An 18,036-nucleotide genomic window follows, 5' to 3' on the forward strand; every position below is an offset into this window, starting at 1 on the left:
CTAGCACACACTCAGTGTACCTAGTGGCATCCTATACGTGGCTATTGGACTTTGCTTTAGTCCCACTAGTGCCAAGACATTTGCAGCACGTCTGCCTGCGTTGCACACTCCAACTAATTATAACTAAGCCATTATACTAGCACACACTCAGTGTACCTAGTGGCATCCTATACGTGGCTATTGGACTTTGCTATAGTCCCACTAGTGCCAAGACATTTGCAGCACGTCTGCCTGCGTTGCACACTCCAACTAATTATAACTAAGCCATTATACTAGCACACACTCAGTGTACCTAGTGGCATCCTATACGTGGCTATTGGACTTTGCTATAGTCCCACTAGTGCCAAGACATTTGCAGCACGTCTGCCTGCGTTGCACACTCCAACTAATTATAACTAAGCCATTATACTAGCACACACTCAGTGTACCTAGTGGCATCCTATACGTGGCTATTGGACTTTGCTATAGTCCCACTAGTGCCAAGACATTTGCAGCACGTCTGCCTGCGTTGAACACTCCAACTAATTATAACTAAGCCATTATACTAGCACACACTCAGTGTACCTAGTGGCATCCTATACGTGGCTATTGGACTTTGCTATAGTCCCACTAGTGCCAAGACATTTGCAGCACGTCTGCCTGCATTGCACACTCCAACTAATTATAACTAAGCCATTATACTAGCACACACTCAGTGTACCTAGTGGCATCCTATACGTGGCTATTGGACTTTGCTATAGTCCCACTAGTGCCAAGACATTTGCAGAGCGCATCTGCCTGCGTTGCACACTCCAACTAATTATAACTAAGCCATTATACTAGCACACACTCAGTGTACCTAGTGGCATCCTATACGTGGCTATTGGACTTTGCTATAGTCCCACTAGTGCCAAGACATTTGCAGAGCGCATCTGCCTGCGTTGCACACTCCAACTAATTATAACTAAGCCATTATACTAGCACACACTCAGTGTACCTAGTGGCATCCTATACGTGGCTATTGGACTTTGCTATAGTCCCACTAGTGCCAAGACATTTGCAGCACGTCTGCCTGCGTTGCCCACTCCAACTAATTATAACTAAGCCATTATACTAGCACACACTCAGTGTACCTAGTGGCATCCTATACGTGGCTATTGGACTTTGCTATAGTCCCACTAGTGCCAAGACATTTGCAGAGCGCATCTGCCTGCGTTGCACACTCCAACTAATTATAACTAAGCCATTATACTAGCACACACTCAGTGTACCTAGTGGCATCCTATACGTGGCTATTGGACTTTGCTATAGTCCCACTAGTGCCAAGACATTTGCAGCACGTCTGCCTGCGTTGCACACTCCAACTAATTATAACTAAGCCATTATACTAGCACACACTCAGTGTACCTAGTGGCATCCTATACGTGGCTATTGGACTTTGCTATAGTCCCACTAGTGCAAAGACATTTGCAGAGCACGTCTGCCTGCATTGCACACTACAACTTTTTTAAACTAAGCAATTTTACTAGCAAACACTCAGTGTACCTAGTGGCATCCTATACGTGGCTATTGGACTTTGCTATAGTCCCACTAGTGCCAAGACATTTGCAGCACGTCTGCCTGCGTTGCACACTCCAACTAATTATAACTAAGCCATTATACTAGCACACACTCAGTGTACCTAGTGGCATCCTATACGTGGCTATTGGACTTTGCTATAGTCCCACTAGTGCCAAGACATTTGCAGCACGTCTGCCTGCGTTGCACACTCCAACTAATTATAACTAAGTTACATTGTCAGGGATATTTATTCTTTATTATTCTGCTGTTAATAAAGCTAGACCACCACTGCAATCTTCACCACCTCTCAATTTTTACTACCACATTTTCAGTCCACAATCTTGTCGCAATCAACATGAGTGGCAAAATGACAGATGCTGGTGGAAAGGGGAAGAGGCGTGGTGGAAAAGGCAAAAAAGGTTTTGTCAGTGGGGAAGGTGGCAAAGCTCCATTATCATCTGCTGAAGATAGACCATCTACTAGCAAAAGTAAGATGTCTACTACTTATTGTGGACAATCCGATGTGCTCCCTTTATTACGGACACGAACAAGAGGAACAAAGGTAGATGATGGGCAAAAAAGGAAAATGCTTGAATGGATCTCAAGTGGTCCAACAAGTGCCCTCTCAGCCACTTCAAGTACCGCATCCAAAAAACACCATTCCTCTGAGTTGTCATCCCAATCACACTTGATTTCTCCCAGCTCTGAAGTCTCCATCAGCCCTGCACAGTATGGTGGAACTGAGATGGCTGAGTCTGCAGAGCTGTTCAGTCACACTATAGCCTGGGAATCAGAGGTCTGCTCCCAAGCTACAGTGAGTACAGAACAGGAAATGGTCTGCAGTGATGCCCAGAACCTTTGTGACTCTGATTCAGGCCGTGAGGACCAAGTTTCTGAGCATAATGTTGACCCTTTGTCACAAACTGTAACACCTGTGGTTATAGACAATGAGGAACATACTGATGAAGATGAGACTCAGATACCCGATTGGGATGACAACTTAAATATTCGGTCAGGGCAAGAAGAGGCTCGGTCTGAGGGGGAGGGGAGTGCAAACACAACAATTGATGATGACGTTCTAGATCCCACCTACTGTCAACCCCCAGTCAGGCACTCGAGGAGGTCAACAGAGGCGGTGGAGGAGGATGCAACCGACGACGAAGTTACCTTGCGCCTTCCTGGACAGAGTCGGAGCACTGGTAGCACGTCTACAACTGCATCCTCAGCCACCACTCTGCCTATGAGCATTATTCGGGGTGGATCAACAGGTCGCATGGCCTCTAAGCCTTGCCTAGCCTGGGCCTTTTTTCACATCGAAAAAGATCGCCCAACTCATGTGATATGTAACATTTGTCATGATTCTGTTAGTAGAGGTCAAAACCTCAGCAGTTTGACAACTTCTTCCATGAATCGTCACATGAATAAATATCATAAGTCCCGGTGGGAAGCTCACCGTGCTGCAATGCCGGCTAGCGGAGCGAACCATCCACCGCCCGCCCCTTCCAGTGCATCCGCGCGCTCTTCATCTTCTAGGACTGTGGGGACAGCTGTCACACCTGTTTTTCCACGCAAAACTTCCACCACTGTAACCGCAACAGGCAGTTTGCTTGTAAGGTCGTCAGTTGGTTTGGAAGGGGAAACAAGTGAGTGTGTACAGCTCTCTCAGACATCGATAGCACCAACGTTGGATGAAGGCAACATCATGTCTCCGCCTGCACTTTCCTCACAAACCTGCATTTTTCCAGGGACACCCTACTCAACACCGTCTACACACAGCAGCCAGATCTCTGTCCCTCAGATGTGGTCAAATAAAAGGCCACTTCCTCCGACCCATGACAAAGCTAAGAGGTTGACTCTATCCCTCTGTAAGCTGTTGGCTACCGAAATGCTGCCTTTCCGCCTAGTGGACACACATGATTTTAGAGAGCTTATGTCTGTCGCTGTGCCCCAGTACCAGATGCCTAGTCGCCACTACTTCTCTAAGAAAGGTGTGCCCGCGCTACACCAGCATGTCGCACACAACATCACCGCTTCCTTGAGAAACTCTGTGTGTCAACGGGTGCATTTCACCACCGATATTTGGACCAGTAAGCATGGACAGGGACGTTACATGTCGCTGACTGGGCACTGGGTAACTATGGTGATAGATGGTGAAGGGTCTGCTGCACAAGTCTTGCCGTCCCCACGACTTGTGTGTCAATCCTCTGTCTGTCCAAGTTCCGCCACAGCTTCTGCATCCTCCACCTCATCTGGGTCCTCCACCTCCGCCCCAAGCCTGCCTGGTCAGGCCACCAGCGTTCTCACTGCGCAGAAGGAATCACGCACGCCTCATTACTATGCTGGCAGCCGAGCGCAACGGCATCAGGCGGTCTTTAGCTTGACATGTCTTGGTAATAAGAGTCACACAGCTGAGGAGTTGTGGTCAGCTCTGCGGTCCGAGTTTAATAAATGGTTGTCTCCACTCAACCTGCAGCCTGGTAAGGCCGTGTGCGACAATGCTGCAAACCTGGGTGCGGCCCTTCGCCTGGGCAAGGTGACACACGTACCTTGTATGGCTCACGTGTTGAACCTTGTCGTGCAGCAATTTTTAACACACTATCCCGGCCTAGATGGCCTTCTGAACAGGGCACGAAAACTGTCTGCTCACTTCCGGCGTTCAAGCACCGCAGCTGAGCGACTTGCATCGCTCCAGAAGTCTTTCGGCCTGCCGGTTCATCGCCTGAAATGCGATGTGGCGACACGCTGGAATTCAACTCTCCACATGTTACAGCGACTGTGGCAGCACCGCAGAGCCCTGGTGCAATACGTCATGACGTATAGCCTGGGCCAACGAGATGCAGAGGTGGGGCAGATCACCCTGATGGAGTGGTCTCAGATCAAGGACCTATGCACCCTTCTGCACAGTTTCGACATGGCGACGAATATGTTTAGCTCTGACAATGCCATTATCAGCATGACGATTCCAGTCATTTACATGCTGGAGCACACGCTAAACACTATTCGGAGTCAGGGGGTGGGACAACATGAAGGGGAGGAACTACAGGAGGATTCATATGCGCAAGGGACAACAACATCACCAAGGTCCAGACGTTCATCATCACCAACGCAGCAGGCATGGGACCATGGGGAACAGGGATCGACAAGGGCGCATAGTAGCAGGCGAAATGTTGAGCAAGGTGCAGGAGAACATGAAGAAATGGAGGACGAACTGTCCATGGACATGGAAGACTCAGCGGATGAGGGAGACCTTGGTCAAATTTCAGTTGAAAGAGGTTGGGGGGAGATGTCAGAGGAAGAAAGAACGGGTAGCACCTCTATGCCACAAACACAGCGTGGACTTGGTCCGCATGGCTGTGCAAGACACATGAGTGCCTTCTTGTTGCACTACCTCCAACATGACAGTCGTATTGTCAAAATTAGAAGTGATGATGACTACTGGATTGCCACACTATTAGATCCCCGGTACAAGTCCAAATTTTGTGACATAATTCCAGCCATAGAAAGGGACGCACATATGCAGGAGTATCAGCAGAAGCTGTTACTCGATCTTAGCTCGGCTTTTCCACGAAACAACCGTGCAGGTGCAGGGAGGGAATCTCCCAGTTGTAACTTGACAAACATGGGACGGTCTCGTCATCTTCACCAGTCTACCCGTACCAGTAGGACCGTATCTGGTGCCGGTAACAGCAATTTTATGGAATCTTTTCATAATTTTTTTAGACCCTCTTTTGCAAGGCCACCAGAGACAACAAGTCTGACACATACTCAACGGCTGGAGAGGATGATACAGGAGTATCTCCAAATGAACATCGATGCCATGACTGTGCAACTGGAGCCTTGCTCCTTTTGGGCTTCAAACATAGAAAAATGGCCAGAGCTCTCCAGTTACGCCTTGGAGATTTTGTCGTGTCCAGCTGCCAGCGTTGTCTCTGAACGTGTATTCAGTGCTGCTGGGTGTGTGCTGACAGATAAGCGCACGCGTCTGTCCAGTGACAATGTGGACAGACTGACGTTCATCAAAATGAACAAGTCATGGATCCAGAAGGAATTTACTACCCCTGTGTCATCCTGGGGAGAGTAAATGCTTGTGGATTTGGAATGTGCTTGATGCAAATCAAAACATCCTGTTTGCAACTAGGGCCCAAGTGCTGCCACTGATGGGGTGGGTGTCTGTGTGGCCCAATTTTTGGAAAAAAAGGGAGACTCCGCTTGGAGTAACCCTTGCTTACATTGTTTTTAAAAGAAGACAAGATGAACAGAGCTGGGATCAGGAAATACTTTGCTACCTACCCCGGTGTCATCCTGGGGACGGATAAGGATGGCGTATTTTTGAATGTGCTTGATGCAAATCAAAACATCCTGTTTTCAACTAGGGCCCAAGTGCTGCCACTGATGGGGTGGGTGTCTGTGTGGCCCAATTTTTGGAAAAAAGGGAGACTCCGCTTGGAGTAACCCTTGCTTACATTGTTTTTAAAAGAAGCAAAGATGAACAGAGCTGGTATCAGGAAAGACTTTGCTACCTACCCCGGTGTCATTTTGGGAACGGATAAGAATGGCGTATTTTTGAATGTGCTTGATGCAAATGTAGCTGTGAAGTGTACAACTGGGGCACAACTGCTGCCACTGAATGGGTGGGTGTGTGGGGCCCAATTTTGGGAAAAAAAGGGAGACTCCGCTTGGAGTAACCCTTGCTTACATTGTTTTTAAAAGAAGCCAAGATGAACAAGTCATGGGTCAGCAAAGACTTTGCTACCTACCCCGGTGTCATCCTGGGGATGGATAAGAATGGCGTATTTTGGAATGTGCTTGATGCAAATCAAAACATCCTGTTTGCAACTAGGGCCCAAGTGCTGCCACTGATGGGGTGGGTGTCTGTGTGGCCCAATTTTTGGAAAAAAGGGAGACTCCGCTTGGAGTAACCCTTGCTTACATTGTTTTTAAAAGAAGCCAAGATGAACAAGTCATGGGTCAGCAAAGACTTTGCTACCTACCCCGGTGTCATCCTGGGGATGGATAAGAATGGCGTATTTTTGAATGTGCTTGATGCAAATCAAAACATCCTGTTTGCAACTAGGGCCCAAGTGCTGCCACTGATGGGGTGGGTGTCTGTGTGGCCCAATTTTTGGAAAAAAGGGAGACTCCGCTTGGAGTAACCCTTGCTTACATTGTTTTTAAAAGAAGCCAAGATGAACATGTCATGGGTCAGCAAAGACTTTGCTACCTACCCCGGTGTCATCCTGGGGATGGATAAGAATGGCGTATTTTTGAATGTGCTTGATGCAAATCAAAACATCCTGTTTTCAACTAGGGCCCAAGTGCTGCCACTGATGGGGTGGGTGTCTGTGTGGCCCAATTTTTGGAAAAAAGGGAGACTCCGCTTGGAGTAACCCTTGCTTGATGTGTTTTTAAAAGAAGCCAAGATGAACAGAGCTGGTATCAGGAAAGACTTTGCTACCTACCCCGGTGTCATTTTGGGAACGGATAAGAATGGCGTATTTTTGAATGTGCTTGATGCAAATGTAGCTGTGAAGTGTACAACTAGGGCACAAGTGCTGCCACTGAATGGGTGGGTGTGTGTGGGGCACAATTTTTGGAAAAAAAGGGAGACTCCGCTTGGAGTAACCCTTGCTTGATGTGTTTTTAAAAGAAGCCAAGATGAACAGAGCTGGTATCAGGAAAGACTTTGCTACCTACCCCGGTGTCATCCTGGGGACGGATAAGAATGGCGTATTTTGGAATGTGCTTGATGCAAATCTAGCTGTGAAGTGTACAACTGGGGCACAACTGCTGCCACTGAATGGGTGGGTGTGTGGGGCCCAATTTTGGGAAAAAAAGGGAGACTCCGCTTGGAGTAACCCTTGCTTGCTGTGTTTTTAAAAGAAGCCAAGATGAACAGAGCTGGGATCAGGAAATACTTTGCTACCTACCCCGGTGTCATCCTGTGGACGGATAAGAATGGCGTATTTTTGAATGTGCTTGATGCAAATCAAAACATCCTGTTTGCAACTAGGGCCCAAGTGCTGCCACTGATGGGGTGGGTGTCTGTGTGGCCCAATTTTTGGAAAAAAGGGAGACTCCGCTTGGAGTAACCCTTGCTTACATTGTTTTTAAAAGAAGCCAAGATGAACAAGTCATGGGTCAGCAAAGACTTTGCTACCTACCCCGGTGTCATCCTGGGGATGGATAAGAATGGCGTATTTTTGAATGTGCTTGATGCAAATCAAAACATCCTGTTTGCAACTAGGGCCCAAGTGCTGCCACTGATGGGGTGGGTGTCTGTGTGGCCCAATTTTTGGAAAAAAGGGAGACTCCGCTTGGAGTAACCCTTGCTTGATGTGTTTTCAAAAGAAGCCAAGATGAACAGAGCTGGTATCAGGAAAGACTTTGCTACCTACCCCGGTGTCATTTTGGGAACGGATAAGAATGGCGTATTTTTGAATGTGCTTGATGCAAATGTAGCTGTGAAGTGTACAACTAGGGCACAAGTGCTGCCACTGAATGGGTGGGTGTGTGTGGGGCACAATTTTTTGAAAAAAAGGGAGACTCCGCTTGGAGTAACCCTTGCTTGATGTGTTTTTAAAAGAAGCCAAGATGAACAGAGCTGGGATCAGGAAAGACTTTGCTACCTACCCCGGTGTCATCCTGGGGACGGATAAGAATGGCGTATTTTTGAATGTGCTTGATGCAAATCAAAACATCCTGTTTGCAACTAGGGCCCAAGTGCTGCCACTGATGGGGTGGGTGTCTGTGTGGCCCAATTTTTGGAAAAAAGGGAGACTCCGCTTGGAGTAACCCTTGCTTACATTGTTTTTAAAAGAAGCCAAGATGAACAAGTCATGGGTCAGCAAAGACTTTGCTACCTACCCCGGTGTCATCCTGGGGATGGATAAGAATGGCGTATTTTTGAATGTGCTTGATGCAAATCAAAACATCCTGTTTTCAACTAGGGCCCAAGTGCTGCCACTGATGGGGTGGGTGTCTGTGTGGCCCAATTTTTGGAAAAAAGGGAGACTCCGCTTGGAGTAACCCTTGCTTACATTGTTTTTAAAAGAAGACAAGATGAACAGAGCTGGGATCAGGAAATACTTTGCTACCTACCCCGGTGTCATCCTGGGGACGGATAAGAATGGCGTATTTTGGAATGTGCTTGATGCAAATCAAAACATCCTGTTTTCAACTAGGGCCCAAGTGCTGCCACTGATGGGGTGGGTGTCTGTGTGGCCCAATTTTTGGAAAAAAGGGAGACTCCGCTTGGAGTAACCCTTGCTTGATGTGTTTTTAAAAGAAGCCAAGATGAACAGAGCTGGTATCAGGAAAGACTTTGCTACCTAACCCGGTGTCATTTTGGGAACGGATAAGAATGGCGTATTTTTGAATGTGCTTGATGCAAATGTAGCTGTGAAGTGTACAACTGGGGCACAACTGCTGCCACTGAATGGGTGGGTGTGTGGGGCCCAATTTTGGGAAAAAAAGGGAGACTCCGCTTGGAGTAACCCTTGCTTGCTGTGTTTTTAAAAGAAGCCAAGATGAACAGAGCTGGGATCAGGAAATACTTTGCTACCTACCCCGGTGTCATCCTGTGGACGGATAAGAATGGCGTATTTTTGAATGTGCTTGATGCAAATCAAAACATCCTGTTTGCAACTAGGGCCCAAGTGCTGCCACTGATGGGGTGGGTGTCTGTGTGGCCCAATTTTTGGAAAAAAGGGAGACTCCGCTTGGAGTAACCCTTGCTTACATTGTTTTTAAAAGAAGCCAAGATGAACAAGTCATGGGTCAGCAAAGACTTTGCTACCTACCCCGGTGTCATCCTGGGGATGGATAAGAATGGCGTATTTTTGAATGTGCTTGATGCAAATGTAGCTGTGAAGTGTACAACTGGGGCACAACTGCTGCCACTGAAGGGGTGGGTGTGTGTGTGGCCCAATTTTTGGAAAAAAGGGAGACTCCGCTTGGAGTCACCTTGCGGTGTTTTACATGATTTTAGAAGGGCGTGCCATGCCTATATCTGTGTGTCCTCCTCTTTTTCCTTGTCCAGCTGTTTTGTTTTCGCATGAGTATATGTCCTTGTCACTTTCCAATGTGTTTGAGTTGTTTGTCACCTTTAGGACACCTTTGAGGGTGTTTTCTAGGTGTTTTTCTGTGTTTGTGATTGCCTGCCATTGTTTCCTATGCAGTTCGAGTTCGGTTCGTCGAACGTTCGACGAACCGAACTCGAACGGGAGGTCCGTTCGGCGAACCAACCTCGAGCCGAACCGCGACCGGTTCGCTCATCTCTAGACAGGACCAACACACATTGATGGAGCATCAGGTGAGATTGACCACAGATTGAGCACTCAATGAAAAGCTAAAAGCATAAATTTTTAGCTTAGGCTAATTTCACACTTGTGTTTTTTTCCTTCAGTCGCAATCCACCGTTTTTGAAAACAGTGGAATCCGTTAACAGATTCCGCTGCTTTCCATAGACTTGTATGGACGACGAATTGCGACTGATGGCCCTGCGTTACATCCATCGGCCGACGCTACGTTGCATCCGCCAGGCGGAAAGAACGCAGCATGTAGCATTTTTCTGCGCTTCCCAGAGCGTCAAAAAAACGCAATGTGCTGGATTCCGTTGGCATCTGTTATTTTCATAATGGAAGCCTATGGTGGCGGAATCCGTCGGAATCCGTCATTTGACAGATTCCTGTGACGAATCCGTCTTTACACAACTGCACATGCTCAGTTGCGTAAATTGTTGAAAAAAAAGCTACAACAGATTGCGTTGTTTTGCAGGATCCGTTGCACCAGTTGTGCCACTATATGCAACGCATCCGTTACACCCATCACACAACGCAATATGACGGATTGGATGCCGCACAACGCAAGTGTGAAACTAGCCTTAACTTCTACCTCACTTGCACACAATTTGACTTAGGCTCCCTTCACACGTCCGTGAAAATCACGCACATGTTTCACGGACGTGTCAAAGGTGCGTGTTCCCCTCCGTGTGCCGTGTTTATGGCACTACGTGTGTTCTCCGTGTGTTATACGTAATAACACACGGAGAACGGAAAGCCCCGACTTACCTTTTTCTTCCGGAGCTGTCTGTGGTGCTGAATGACAGTGTCCGGCACAGGCCACGCCCTGCTGACGCTGCTTCCGGCTTCCAGTGAAGAAGATGCGTTGTTCAAATTCACTGGGGGACGGATGCAGGTGACAGCCGCGGCAGAGACTGCAGGACTCGTGGAGGTGAGTGTGTGTTTTTTTTATTTTTAAAATGACACGTGTGCTTCTCCGGTGCTTGTCACGTGGGCCCGCATCCACACTACTTCCGTGTGGTACGTGTGCGGGCCGCGTGACACCCGTGCTGCCGGAGAAACACGGACATGCATCCATGTGGAGCACACGGGCTCACGTCTGCTCCACATGGAGGCACGGGCCAATGACTGCACACGTGCATGCACATAAACCCATTTATTTTAATGGGTTTACGTGTGCCCGTGTCTCCGGTACATGCGGGTAAGGACCTAGCACGTACCGGAGACACGTGCGTGTGAAGGGAGACTTACAGTAAAAATATATACTTTGCATGAACAAAATAGCTTTAAAAAAATTATGTTCAAGTTATTTTTTGCATAATTTTCCATTGCTTCTACATTTTGCATGGTGTTAGAGAAAAAGGGAGGGTATGCTGTAGCTTAAAAACTTGTGAAAGAGAAAAACTTGGGTTACTTTTGGTTTCGATTCAAAAACCAAGTGTCAGATTTAACCTCCTTTAATCGTTATTAAGCATTGGGTTGTTGGTAGCTACATTTCTTACTTATTTTCCACTCAAGTCACAGTCTTGCCAGTTGCTGTCATTGGAAGTATCTGAAATGCCTCTTATCTTAGCTTACTCTTAACTTAGCTGAGATCTTAGAGTTATTTTTCCTAATTCAGATCTAATAAAGACAATATTTCCTAGATAAAAACAGGTTCTGACATTTATTCAGTGAGGACTTCTGCAAATTTCAGCTCAGGTATACACTGAAATACAGCGGATGACCATATTTAAGGGAACCTGTTACCAGATTTGGCCCCTATAAGCCACCACCAGTAAGCCTTTAAATACAACATTCCAGAATGGCCTGAGCTCTTATATACAGCAATCTGCAGAATGTAAAAACACACTTATAATAATCACCTTGGGGACGGTCTGGTCAGATGGGTGTCACTGGGCTCGGTCCGGTGCCTCCTCCATCTTGTGCGATCTGCATCCTCCTCCTCAACTCTGTGTGCATAACGCATCCTGTCTCATTCACAGAGAGGCCTCCATTGCAATCCTGTGCATGCACACTTTCATCTGCCCTGCTGAGGGCAGAGAAAAGTACTGTAATGCACAGGCGCGAGAAAAGGTCAAAGACCGCCCGCACATTCACACTACAGTACTTTGATCTGCCCACAGTCTGGTAGATCAAAGTGTGCATGCACAAGAGCGTAATGGAGGCCTCTCTGTGAATTACGCCTGACATATGATGCTGACGGACTTGGGCAGGAAGACGGCAAACTCACAAGATGGAGGAGGTGCCGGACCAAGAGCAGCAACACCCATCGGACCAGACCGCCTCTTAGCTGAGTATTATAAAGGTGTTCTTTACATTCTACAGAGCGGCCTGGGCTCTTATATACAGCACTCTGGAATTGGAAATTAGAATATCATAAAACAGTTAATTTATATCAGTAATTCAATACAAAACATGAAACACATATATTATACAGAGTCATTACAAACGTTAAGATCTATTTCAAGTGTTTATTTCTGGTAATGTTGATGATTACGGCTTACAGCCAATGAAAACCCAAAAGTCATTATATCAGAAAATTAGAATATTATATAAGACCAACTGATAAAATGATTTTAAACTCAGAAATATTGGCCTACTGAAAAGTTTGTACAGTAAATGCACTCAATACTTGGTTGGGGCTCCTTTTGCATGAATGTCTGCATCAATACGGCGTGGCATGGAGGAGATCAGCCTGTGGCACTGCTGAGGTGTTATGGAAGCCCAGGTTGCTTTGTGAGCAGCCTTCAGCTCATCTGCATTGTTGGCTCTGATGTCTCTCATCTTTCTTTTGACAATACCCCATAAATTTTCTTTGGGGTTTAGGTCAAACTTGCTGGCCAATCAAGCACAGTGATACTGTAGTTAATAAACCAGGTATTGGTAATTTTGGCAGTGTGGACAGGGGCCAAGTCCTGCTGGAAAATGAAATTTCCATCTCCAAAAAGCTTATCGGCAGAGGGAAGCATGAAGTGCACTAAAATTTCTTGGTAGACAGCTGTGCTGACTTTGGTCTTGATAAACCACAGTGGACCTACACCAGCAGATGACATGGCTCCCCAAACCATCACTGATTGTGGAAACTTCACACTAGACCTCAAGCAGCTATGATTGTGGCCTCTCCACTCTTCCTCCAGACTCTGGGACCTTGATTTCTAAATGAAATGCAAAATTTACTTTCAACTGAAAACAACACCTTGGACCACTGAGCAACAGTCCAGTTCTTTTTCTCCTTGGCCCAGATAGGACGCTTCTGGCATTGTCTGTTGGTCATAAGTGGCTTGACACAAAGAATGTGACAGTTGTAGCCCATATCATGAATACATCTGTGTGTGGTGGCTCTTGAAGCATTGACTCCAGCAGCAGTCCACTCCTTGTGAATCTCCCACAAATTTTTGAATGGCCTTTTCTTAACAATTCTATCAAGCCTGCGGTTATTCCGATTGCTTGTGCACCTTTTTCTACCACACGTTTTCCTTCCACTCAACTTTCCATTAGTATGCTTGAAAACAGCATTCGGTGAACAGCCAGCTTCTTTAGTAATGACCTTTTGTTGCTTACCCTCTTTGTGGAGTGTGTCAATGACTGCCTTCTGGACATCTGTCAAGTCAGCAGTCTTCCCCATAATTGTGTAGCCTACTGAACCATACTAAGGGACCATTTTAAATGCTTAGGAAGCCTTTGCAGGTGTTTTGTGGTAATTATTCTAATTTTCTGATATAAGGACTTCTGGGTTCTCATTGGCTGAAAGCCATTATCATCAACATTAACAGAAGTAAACACTTGAAATAGATCCCTCTGTGTGTAATGACTCTATATAATATATGTGTTTCCCTTTTTGTATTGAATTACTGAAATAAATTAACTTTTTGACTATATACTAATTTATTGAGATGCACTGGTACGTGCATTATTTTGTTTGCACTAAGTATTCATTAATGCTAATGTTTATGAACCCCTTCCTTGACTATTTCTTAATAATGAGTGTGTAATTTCAGTTTTTTTCTTAAATGCTTTGCTAGTTTTCATTTAATGGGATTAATAGGTCAAACATCAAACATGGAGGAGTGAGGGATAACTGTAATATGATTACTTTAAAATAAAAAAAATAAAAAAAACAAAAAAACAACCAGTATTTTCTGTGCTTTATTTGTGTATGAAATGAATATCCCTTATTATACACCAACAATAAAAAAAAATTAAAGTATATAAAACACAAAAGCTAAAAACAAGATCACTTTAGATTTTTTTTCAGTATAATAGAAAACGAACCATGCTAATTTAACTGCATTGCTATGAACCTCTGCTTTACTTCTCGTCTAAGCTATTTTTCAAAAGCTCGGTATATTAGTAAAAGATCGGAATTCCAGTTTAGAAGTGAAGGCATCTTAAATTATTTGGCTGTTATAATGGCTTTTCCAGTGTTGTCCCCCTTAAGCATTCCAATAAAAGCACAGGGCATGTTGTCAAATCCCTTAGTAATGTGCTCGTGGTACTTTAATTTTCCCTGTGAAAAAATATATAAAAATGATTGATTATTATAACAATATTAATAAGGTTATAAGAACATATTTATTATATAATACAAAGCAGGAATAAATTTGAAAGAATAGGAATCACCATATTAAACACAGTACAACACAAAAGTGAGTACACCCCTCACATTTTTTGGAATATTTTATTATATCTTTTCATGGGACAACACTAAAGAAATGACACTTTGATACAATGTAAAGTACTCACTTTTGTTGCCAGCAGTTTAGACATTAATGGCTGTGTGTTGAGTTATTTAGAGGACACACCAAATTTACACTGTTATACAAGATGTACACTGATTACTTTACATTGTATGACAGTGTCATATCTTCAGTGTTGTCCCATGAAAAGATATAATAAAATATATACAAAAATATGAGGGGTGTACTCACTTTTTTGTAATATTGTATATAGCATATCAATTATTAATACTGTGTCATTTACATACTAAGGGCTTGTGCATTCTGTTTTTCACAAAGCCGTAATAGGACTTCCATAGAGGTTCATGAGCCCTCTTCTAAACCTTCTACTGTATATAAATCCAACAAAAAAAAATATTGCTATGCTTCACTTGACATAGCTTTTTATGTTTTTCATACACAGGCGCGCAAACATTTTTTTTCTTTCTCTAAAATGTAATCTGTATTTGTGCGCCAGATCACACATGGACTATCCACTGCTCTGTAATACAAAGCGGCAGAGATTTTATGGGTCACCATACACTCAGCATTATATCTGCAGAAAAATAAGAGTTACCTCAACAACCCATTGCATCAGTTTCTCCAATCCTTCCTTATATCTGTTCTGCCAACGTTGCACTGTAAAGCCTTCCATTCGCAGTTCTTGAAGGATTAAAGGAAAGTGGACATATTCTCCTGTAGAAAATCAAAGGTATTAGTTCATATCATTCCTGAATTTACATCTTAGTGCTCATTCAGACATCACTTTTTCCCTTTTTCATAGAATTCGTAGCTATCATAGTCTATAGGGCTCTCCATATGTCCATGTATTCATGTAGACTGAGTGATCCAAACAATATCACAGAGACTGTCCAATTTTGATCCAAGTTTCTGCTTGACCCAGACCAAGCCTATGAGTTCATGGAGAAATTGGACAGTACTTGTATGCTATCTGTGTGCTGTAAGTTTTTTCATGGATTGTTTGATAGAAGGAGCTTGAGGAACCACCATCATTTTTTTAGTCATTTGAGAGACTGATGAAATTTTGACCAAAGTTTGATGAAACTCTGATAAAATAAACACTGATGAAACTCATAGGAGTTACACACCAATGTGTGTAAATGAGCCCATAAACTTGATTTGCTATTCAATTGAATAATGGTTGTGCGTATCAGTTCTCTCCCGTGATCCTCTATGATGGCAAGACATATTGCCAAGGAATGCCCAAAATATACAGTATGAAAAGGACCAGGATGAGACATTTGCTCCAGTAGTCAAACATGGTACATTAAGGACTTCTACGTATAGCTGAGCGTCTTCTGCATGTGCTAGGACTGGACCTAACTCTGATCCCAGCACTTTAACTCCTTAAATGCTGTAGTCAGTAGTGAAAATGGCATGTAAAGAGTATGAGAAATTGAGATCATCTGCTCTGTCAGCTCATCTGCAATCTTTTCAGCTCGAACAGAGGGTGTTGATGAGTTATGGCATCAGTAGGTTTCCCCCACACTCCGACGATTTAATTCAATAAATTGGGAAAAGAGGGAGTGTGGGGGAGTCTTTATTCAAATAAACTAATTTTGTTTATCTCATGTTTGTGTGTTTTTTTAACTGTACACTTGCTGGGTTAATAATGGGGGTGTATCCATTACTAATCCTGGGCTTGATGTCAGCTGTCAATTCACAGTTGACGTGAACCCCAAAAGTATTACCACGATTGCCACTGCACCAGGGCAATCGGGAAGAGCTGGACAAAGTATCAGCATTGATGCATCTAATGAATGCTCCCCTTCTGTGTGGCTGTGGGTTGCTAGTTTCAGGCTAGGAAGGGCCATATAACCATGGGCCTTCCTAACCTGATAACACCAGCCCCCAACAGTCTGCTTCACCTTGGCTAGTTATCAAAAAAAGGGCAGAAACTACACTTTTTTTTTAAATTATTTATTTAAATAACTTTAACAATGGAGTGAGATCCCTTCTATTTTTTCATAACCAGCCAAGGTAAAACTGACAGCTGAGGGGTGTAGCTGACAATTGTTTGCTTTACCTGTGCTAGTTATTAACAATAGGTGGGAGCTCACGTAATTATATTTCTTTAATTTATTCCCTACCACATTTATTTGCAGGGTAATTGCCCCCATTTTGCTTTCTTTTGCAGCCCTGTAGCCCTTCTGCAAACATTTTACAGCCATTCTAGAGCACAAAAGTTGCTGTCTCCATTGACTTATATGGGTTCGGGGTCAATTTTGGGTTAAGTCCGGATCCTGAACCAAAATTTTAACTAAAGTCTGGCCAAACCCAGTAGACCTGAACTCCCACAGTTTTGCTCATCTCTAAAAGTATAGGAAATTATTCATAGAAGTACATTAGAAATGAATTTAGATTACAACACTAGATAGGGGTTTAGATGAAAACTACTTTAGCCTTTGGTTTACCACTTTAATTCTAAATTGTTGTACAAGAGTATACTGTATCTACTTCCTTGTTAATTTCCTCTAGGCAATAAATTGTTCAAGTAATGAAGTCAAAGGACAGACTTGTGTGTTATGTTTATTACAATTACCTTTTCTAGGTGTTGTATCATTGTACAAGGCAATAGCTCCACAAACAGCAATTCTTCCATATTTTCTCATCTGCAGTAAGGCCACATCTGCAAAATGTCCTCCAACCTAAGATACATAAAAAGAGGCACAGACACACAAGTTGTTCAATAACATGGCGTAAGCCAGGAAGGCTCATCTGTCCACATTTCAGTCTGAAAATCTTGAATTCAATAAATATACAGTATTGTCAGTAATTGTTTAAAGAGTAGAAACTATAGTGAAATTTGCACCCATTGATATATAGCAACTACCCAAGCACAGGATATAATGCAAAATATACCATGAAAATTAGCTTAAAGGATTATTCCCATCTTCTAGATCCTATTCCGATATATAGTAGATGTAATAATAATAATATTAGCAAATACCTCCAATTAGTAATTTAGTATAGTTCTCCTGATTGGTTATGTTATATTGGTTACTTACCTCATGTGCAGGGTATTGCAGTAGCTTAGGTATCCATGGTTACGACCACTCAGAGTCACAGTTAGTTAGTTGCTAGTGGTCGTAACTATGGATATCTAACTCTGCCCTACACATGAGGTAAGCAACATAGCTAATTTGGAGAACTATACTACATTTTTAATTGAGCAAACCAAAAGAAAACGGTCAATAGTGCACAAATAGATGCCATATTGTTAGAGCATATTAATATCTATACATATGAAAAGGGTAATGTGCTGCACCATATGCCAGGGACTAGCTGGTAATCAAACGAGAGGACCCATCAGTAAGAAAACAATGGAGATCCACAACAACACCGGACAAAGAAGGGTCATGGAAAGAAAGTTATATTAATACACAATGTTTTAATGATTCACATGTAAAAACATAAGGCTGTGTGCCCACACTGCATTTTTGGTGCGTTTTTTTCAT

The 18,036-nt window shown here is 43.9% G+C and overlaps 1 protein-coding gene across 1 annotated transcript in view; it reads right to left on the bottom strand.

Moving 5' to 3' along the window:
- Nucleotides 1–13,975: 13,975 nt before the first annotated feature.
- The window catches only part of LOC142244025 (prostaglandin reductase 1-like), a 48,807-nt gene continuing 44,746 nt past the window's right edge, over nucleotides 13,976–18,036 (bottom strand). The window contains exons 7-9 of the mRNA XM_075316209.1: nucleotides 17,121–17,226; nucleotides 15,135–15,253; nucleotides 13,976–14,349 (exon numbers count right to left, since the gene is read on the bottom strand). Coding sequence (XP_075172324.1) covers nucleotides 14,236–14,349; nucleotides 15,135–15,253; nucleotides 17,121–17,226 — 339 coding nt within the window. The 3' untranslated portion in view covers nucleotides 13,976–14,235. The remainder of the gene's footprint in view (nucleotides 14,350–15,134; nucleotides 15,254–17,120; nucleotides 17,227–18,036) is intronic.

The sequence above is a fragment of the Anomaloglossus baeobatrachus genome, chromosome 1 (assembly GCF_048569485.1).
Source record: "Anomaloglossus baeobatrachus isolate aAnoBae1 chromosome 1, aAnoBae1.hap1, whole genome shotgun sequence".
Taxonomy (NCBI): Eukaryota; Metazoa; Chordata; class Amphibia; order Anura; family Aromobatidae; genus Anomaloglossus; species Anomaloglossus baeobatrachus.